Genomic DNA, 7,639 nt, shown 5'->3' on the forward strand with positions numbered 1-7,639 from the left:
CCACACAATTCCACAAAGATGAAGCACAACAGTGGTGGAAACTAAACTCATAAAGTATCATATCATATAGTATCATCATGAATTTGTGTCAGAAATCAGAGCTGCAACTCAGTCAAATCTGAATACAGACAGGAGGATATCATTATCTCTCATGTCTATCCGAATTAAATGCCCTTAAACCCACTTAGAGGTCAAGGAATGAATAGACGGTTATTCTAACTCCAGAACTTGCCTGAAAATCATCATGTTTTTATATTCTCCTCTGTATCTAAGTAATTTTCTGACAGGTTACAGTACATACATGAATACATTGCAAACAGGAGCTGCTAATAGCTAATTCGGCGTATTTAATGTTTCAATATGTGAACTAATCCAAGCTAAAACAAACGGCTCCCAATTTGTGGCACACAGCATTACTCTTCTTACAGCTTACTATTTCTTATGAATGTTTACATCTGTTCCACGTTTTCCTAAATAAACATGAATATTTAGGAAAACGTGTCCATAAAAAGATGGACAGTTACATGAAAATTTAAAATGCTCTGACAGGACAAATCTGGCAACTTTGAATGGCATTATTGATTCTACAGCGACATCTTCTGGCAGGGAGGAAAACTACATGTCAGTGTTATAACTGGTGTTTATCTTGAACTGTTGAGACTCGCAGGTGTTTTTAAAGCTCTGTGGACAGAGGGACGAGTGTAGACACAGGTTTGACAAATCCTTTTAACTGTGGTCCACACAAGCTGTTAGTAATTGCAACACTTTGTAACAAGACGGCTACAATATCTACTAAAAGGGTGGTTAAATGATGCTATCGCAGTTAGCCGAGGTACAGCTAGCAAACTGCTAATTTTGCTAACTAGCCAGGAAGCCCAGTCAAGTAAGTGTGTGATTGTTAGTTGAGAAATGTAACCTAGCTACGTCTTAGGTCTTTAGAGGGGTTCATCGAGAATTAATGACGAACAAAGGCTAATATCATGTTATGTCATGTCAACTTAAGCTAGTCGTGTCCCTTAATGGGCTCCAGTGATCAAAAGTTGTCGGTGTGCAGTCGATTATACTAAAGGTATTAACATTAAAACAGTCACAGCCAGCAAATAATAATGAATATTTCTGTGTGTCTGTGCAGTAACTTTAAAATGTTAGGGAGGCAGCTCAGTTATTTGTTTGTAATCTGTTAACGATGTCATGTAGGATATGAAACCTTTACCCCTGTTATATCCTGAAATATCAGCAAACTGTCCCAAAGTCAGTTTTATTCATATAAACAAATATCACAAATTTGTCTCAAGGGGCTTAACAGTCTTGAACCTTGATGTAGACCAGGAAAAAAACTTTTTACATGGAAGAAAATGTCTTTAACTTATGTTTGTTTTGTTTTTGTTTTTTTGTATATTCCTCTTGTGTAATAAAATCAGTAGTCAAGTAACTCAAAGTACAGTATTTCCTTTTGAAATTTAGCGTACCTCAACATTTTACTTAAACACAGAAATTGGGTAAACTGTGAATGCACAAAAACAACTGAATTTGGCTGACATTGTTAAGTCTAAATCTGTTATTGTCCCCTCTGTTACAACAGCACCGCCACAGATCACAGGATGGACTCCAGTGGGAAACCCTCAACCACACAGATCGTGGTTTTTGCCACCAGCTCTGCCCTGACCGCACTCTTCTACTCCATTTACAGGAACAGAGCTACGACGGTTGCCAGATTAAAGGTCAGCCACATTTCTGCTCATTCTGTCTTTGTCACGTGAATGTCACAAGTGTGTTTGTATTTATTGCTCTGTTATGTTCCATTTGTTAATCTTCAAAGTTTGTCCCTGCAGGAAGCCAAGAAAATGTCCATTGACCAGGATTTGAAAAATATCCTGTCTGAAACCCCTGGAAGATGTGTCCCATATGCTGTCATAGAAGGTTTGTTGAAGTATCTTCAGTACAAATTCAAACTTGTACAATCTGATTTGACAAATTGAATATACATAATTCAGAACAGTAGTTTTACCCTGTGTCTTTATTTATTGCTCTCTCCAGGTGTGGTGAGAAATGTGAAAGAAACTCTGAGCAGTCAGTTTGTTGATAACTGCAAAGGCGTCATTGAAAGACTGACACTGAAGGAGGAAAAGATGGTGTGGAATCGCACCACTCACCTGTGGTAAGTCAGTGAGAAGGTAAAAATATCGTTAAAGGTATTCTGAATGTAGTAAATACACTCACAAGGCGAAAACAGTGTAGTGTTTGTGTTAAAGCGAATAAATTCCTTTTTTTGGTCTGTGACAGCACTTAAATCTGCTCTGTAAATCACTTGTCCTGAAACCTGTTTCCATGCAGACAAGCATTTAAAGCAGTACCAGCAGTAACACTGTCTAACAGGTAGAGAGCAGCCTGTTACACACAAGCCTCAGACTTTAAAACAACAACCCACATTAGCTTTACTGCTTGAGTTTCCCTCATATCTGGACTTGCAAACAGGAACAGGTCTTGTCCTGCATCTTGCATAGTCAGATAGCTAATTACATATACTAGTGCAGTGTCCTGTTGGTAGGGGCTGATTGTTTGGCCTGCGTTAATCCATCTTGCAGCTTTCTGGAGAGCATCATCCAGACAACTTCACAGTTGACACTGCATTTCCTTGTTGGAGTTGGCTGCTCCACTCCACTATGATAGTGTTTGGGGCGATGGCATAGAAAGTGCTGTCACAGTTGAGTTCAGCCTTTTTCCATCTATCTATCCATCTTTTGATCCTAATCTGACTAAAACAAGAAAGGAACATATGCTGTTCACCAGGCACTCATATATTACTTCATGCACCTACAGGCCGTGTGGCACTTGTGTCAGGTGGAAATAAGTGTTGAAGCACTTTTTCTTCAAGACTTCTCTTTGATCTGCTATGACTTGTTTTGATTGTACCTTGTTTGTGCATTCATTCTGGAAGAGAATCTGCCAAATGAATAAATGTAAATACATGTAAATTAGCTTCTCAGCTGCATTGAACATCATATAAACATACCTGCAAATATCACTTCTGTTCATTGGGATGCTGGTGTGGTCCTCACAGCTAACACAGACACTGCCAGGCCCTGTCAGCAGCTGAGAGTAATTCTTATATCAAAGAACTAATAAACTATTTTCCTCTTTCTTTTAATAATAACAAACTATTAACAATACATTTAAAAACATTATTTTGTGTGCAAAAATGGAGACGAAAAATGTGCCCATACAGCTTAAACAATAAGTCGATTAATTGATTAGTCAGTCAGCAGAAACAGAAGCAGCAAATAATCAGTTTTTTAGTAATTTTTCAAACATACAAACAAAAATACCAAAAATTAGCTTGTCCTCACTCCTCTAATGTGAGGATTTTCAGTTTTTCTTTGTTTTATATCTTTGCAAAGTGAATATCTTTGGGTTTTGGACTGTTGGTCAGACAAAACAAGATGTTTCAAGGTGTTATCTTGGATTTTGAGAAACTGTGATGGGAATTTTTTTTGACATTTCATAGACCAAGCAACTAACTGATTAATCGAGGAAGTGATCGACAGATTAGTCGATACTGAAAATGATCATTTGTTGCAGCCCTGAACTTAACATTAGTAACTGGGATATTTCTAAACAGGAACAGCACAGAGAAAGTCATCCACCAGCGCACCAACACAGTTCCATTTTCCCTCGGGTCTCATGATGAAGATATCACTGCCGCAGTTCGAGTTATACGTCCACTAGATGCTGCAGAGTTGGACCTGGAGACCACATATGAGAACTTCCACCCCACAGTCCAGTCCCTGTCCAGTGTCATTGGCCATTTCATCAGCGGGGAACGGCCCAAGGGCATCCATGAAACAGAGGAGATGCTGCGGGTGGGAGACAGCATCACAGGGGTGGGAGAGCTGGTCCTGGATAACAACCTGATCAAGCTCCAACCTCCAAAGCAGGGCTTCCGTTATTTCCTCACCCGGCTGGACTACGAGTCTCTCCTGAGGAAGCAGGGGAATAGCGTCAGACTGTGGAGGATTCTGACTCTGGTCTTTGGCGTCGCTGCCTGCTCCACTCTCATCTTCATCCTGTGGAAGCGATATGTGCACCACCGACAGAGTAAGAAGGAGAGGAGCATGCTCGAGGAGTTCAAGGAGCAGCAGAAGAAACGAATGCGTGAACTTAACATAGAGGAGAGCAACGTGTCGCCAACTAGCTGTACTGTCTGCCTGAGCCGGGAGCGTTCGTGTGTGTTTCTGGAGTGTGGTCATGTGTGTGCCTGTGCTCAGTGCTATGACGCCCTGCCAGAGCCAAAGAAATGCCCCATCTGCAGGGCAGCTATTGACAGGGTGGTGCCTCTTTACAACAGCTAATGTGAGTTTTAGCAAACACAGAGAAGCGTGGAAAAGGCATTTTACAGTCACAGTAACAACGGAAATATTTCATTCAAAAGCTTTTACTCATCCTGTTTGATAATCAACAGGAATCTCTGTGCTGAATAATGACGTAATCACTTTTCTCTTCGAATGTTCAAATCAAATCTGGAAACTGTAATTCATCTTGATCAACACAATGAAATCCCTTCTTTCATCTTGATAAAGAAAATTAGATTCCTTCTGTCATCCAGAGAAACAGTGAGATATTTTCTCTCTTAGACACGCACAAATATTGATCAGACAAATGTTGGTTCTGTTTCCTGATAAAAGATCAGTCTTAGTGTCTCTTTGAACTTTCTTTTTTTTTAATGTGTTTCCCAAAGCAGCACTTAAGAATGAAGGCATGTGGAGTTAAGAGCTTTTAAATTCACTTTAAAGTAACTTGACATAACTCTCTGTTGGCCAGGCTTTAAATTAAAAACACATCAGTTACAAAGCAGAAATGTTGTAAACAAGATAATACAAGCATTCAGCATGAACATGTGCCTCCTTAAGAAGATAAGAAATCTCAAATGAAGCAGATGAATATCCACATCATTTAGGTGTAATATAACGACAACTAAAAACATGTTTTTATTATATTTGGTAAAAACAGGAAAATGCCTTTTTGTGCTAGTCAAACTAGCACTTGATTTACATCAAATGTTACTTCACAGAGAGTGTCATGGTCATGGTTTAATTGTATTTTATGAAGAGATGCATTGTTCTAGATTTACTCATTACTGTAGCCACTATCCAGGCACAGGGTGAAGGAGTAAACCTAAAAATTAATAAAAACAACAAAAATATCCAGAAAACATTTCTTATTTTTGGTCCATCCTGCAAGTTCTGGAAATTCTTAAAGTTAAACACTCTTAGATCTCAATTAGAGGGTGGAAGAAGTACTTTGATCTTTTACTTAAGTGAAAGCATTCACATATAAAATGGGTCACAAGAGAAATCACGGGGCTATGTGAGGATTAATGGCAGAGGAGGAAGAAAAATAAAGTTCTGATTTGTACATTTAAATTCATTATGATCTTATACTGAAAAATATTGGATCATTTGACCTCTTTGGGCCTCAAACAGTTTATTTAGATGAAACCATCTCAGAAGTTTAGAGGGGAAAATCGTGCTTTGGTGCGCCCAGACACTGCCTTTTTGTGAGAGGTTTGGAGCCACTGATTGAAGGCACTGCAGTGCATTTTATAAGCTCATTGTGTGTTTTATTGAATGTAAAATCTTACCTGTAAAGTAACCAGTAACTGTAGCTGTCAGGTAAATGTAGTGCCTCTGAAATGTAGTGGAGTACAAGTATCAAGTAACATAAAATGGAAGAATGTTAAAATTGTGCAGATTTTGAGTTAATGTACTCAGTTACCTTTCACCACTGGAAGCTTTCTTAGTGAATGATATTTTCTAAAAATGTCTAATATTATGAATCTTTTTGGGAAACACATAATAAGCTTAAGAAAGTTCGCAAAATGGATTTCACAATCGTCTTAGCCTTCAGATACCTGTGGGAAACAGGCCCTACCTTGTTCTTAGTCTCCACATTTGATTTGAAGTGGGTACAGATCTTTCTTCTGATGTCTAATTAAGCTTTGGCAAGGCCTCACGGTTCATTTAAGGTTGTGTTTTGTGCAGATGAGGCAGAGGAAAGGTGGCAGCTCACACCACAGATTTCTGTGTAAGAGTTTCAAGAGTGAGGTGAGGTGGTGGTGGCAGGGGGATAATTGTACAAGCTTCTGTCAGGTTGTTTCCATGTTCTGGAGAGAGGGAGCAAGCTGACCCTGTCCTGTGCAATTTTTTTTTGATCTTTTTCTGATTTTCCATTGGGTGCTTGCTAATAGAGACATGTGCAGCAGGTGCTCAGGCTCTATAGACGTTCAGCCACAGTACATGGATCAAGTGGCAACACATGGAAAAGTTGTTAGAGTACTGTACTTGGGTGACCTCTTAGACATTTCAGCTGCTGATTGTTTGGACTTGGAACCTGCCTTTCCTGGGACTTTGGCAAAAAATTAGATAAAGTCAACTCTCTCCAACACTCACCATTTTGCAACTGAAACCTCATTAAAGACAAATGTAATGCAGACCAAAAAAAACGAATTACTTTAATAAACTTGCAGTGATTGTGTAAAATAAAAAGAAAGCTGTTAAAAGAAGATGGGGATTTCTGCCAGGAGAGGGGGATGTCTGCCTTTGAGGAACATCAGGGATGCAGGATTTGGAATCACAGAGCATGAACAGACATAAAAATGCACTGCCACATGCTCCCTCAATGCAAGCAGTTGGTTTAACTCCTGCTGTATTTGTCAGTTCATTTCAAACTGCCTGTGCATTTAAATATTAAGAGCAAAATATATTTTAAATGTCACAAATCCAATAGCAATTTATAAGAGCTTGAACCTGTGTGAGATGCTCTATTTGACTCTATTTCTGTGGCATGAAACAAATTAATGTTTCAAGTGATTGTTTCCCTGTCATCCAGCCACATGTTTTCATTTTTAACAATGGGCAAGGTATGAAACCTTTATTTATTTATTTATTTTTTTGAAAATAGGCAATCACTCAAGCACATTTTTCATCAGACAATTGAAAAGCAAAGCATGGAGACAGGCTAGAGGCAGGAGAAAATGCTTCAGCACGATTCAATTTTAAGCCAGCGGGGAAGCGTAGCTACCTCCAGACTCCAGAGGAGGCCGACTTTAGGCAGCTTGAGCACAGAAGAATGCCTTTTGTACTTTCAAATGATTTTGTATTATTCCAAAAAAGAAAAAAAATCAATTTTATCATCCCACATTATGCCATGAAATCTCAGATGTATTATTTAACATTGCGCTGGGACCATGGTATTATCATTACATTAGTATTCAGTGGTGGACCCACAGATATCTATTTTCCAGGAGTGAGCTGATGCTGGTTGGTCTCCGAAGGAACCTGAGCTAAATGTCAGATATACAGTGTAATCAGGCAGGAATAGAATTATGCACTCATTCCTGCTTGATGTATTGACAGAGGCTAAAAGCCACTTTACCATCAGGGCTGCAGGATAACTGACCCAGAGATACTTAAGTATTCATGCTGCTTCTTTTCTTACTTTATTTTCCATGATTAATTGCAGTGTTATTTTTTACATTTACATTTTTTTGCCAAGATGTGTGACACATCTCAACAACTACGGGATTGATTGCTGTGAACTTTTGTATAGATATTCATGGCTTCCAGGCGATGAAGCCTGCTGA

General features: G+C 39.0%; 1 protein-coding gene across 2 annotated transcripts; it reads left to right on the forward strand.

The window, feature by feature from the left end:
* Positions 1 to 590: 590 nt before the first annotated feature.
* On the forward strand, positions 591 to 6,559 carry mul1b (mitochondrial E3 ubiquitin protein ligase 1b). 2 transcript variants are annotated; one of them, XM_018686170.2, is made up of 5 exons: positions 591 to 711; positions 1,583 to 1,721; positions 1,833 to 1,920; positions 2,038 to 2,158; positions 3,620 to 6,559. In XM_018686170.2, exons 2-5 carry the CDS (start codon positions 1,602 to 1,604, stop codon positions 4,347 to 4,349), a joined length of 1,059 nt encoding a protein of 352 aa, XP_018541686.1. In that variant the 5' UTR covers positions 591 to 711; positions 1,583 to 1,601; the 3' UTR covers positions 4,350 to 6,559. The 2 variants fall into 2 exon arrangements, with proteins under 2 accessions (XP_018541686.1, XP_018541764.1); XM_018686248.2 differs by lacking the exon at positions 591 to 711 and adding an exon at positions 728 to 883.
* The last annotated feature ends 1,080 nt before the right edge of the window (positions 6,560 to 7,639 follow it).

This window comes from Lates calcarifer, linkage group LG6 (genome assembly GCF_001640805.2).
Source record: "Lates calcarifer isolate ASB-BC8 linkage group LG6, TLL_Latcal_v3, whole genome shotgun sequence".
Classification (NCBI taxonomy): domain Eukaryota; kingdom Metazoa; phylum Chordata; class Actinopteri; family Centropomidae; genus Lates; species Lates calcarifer.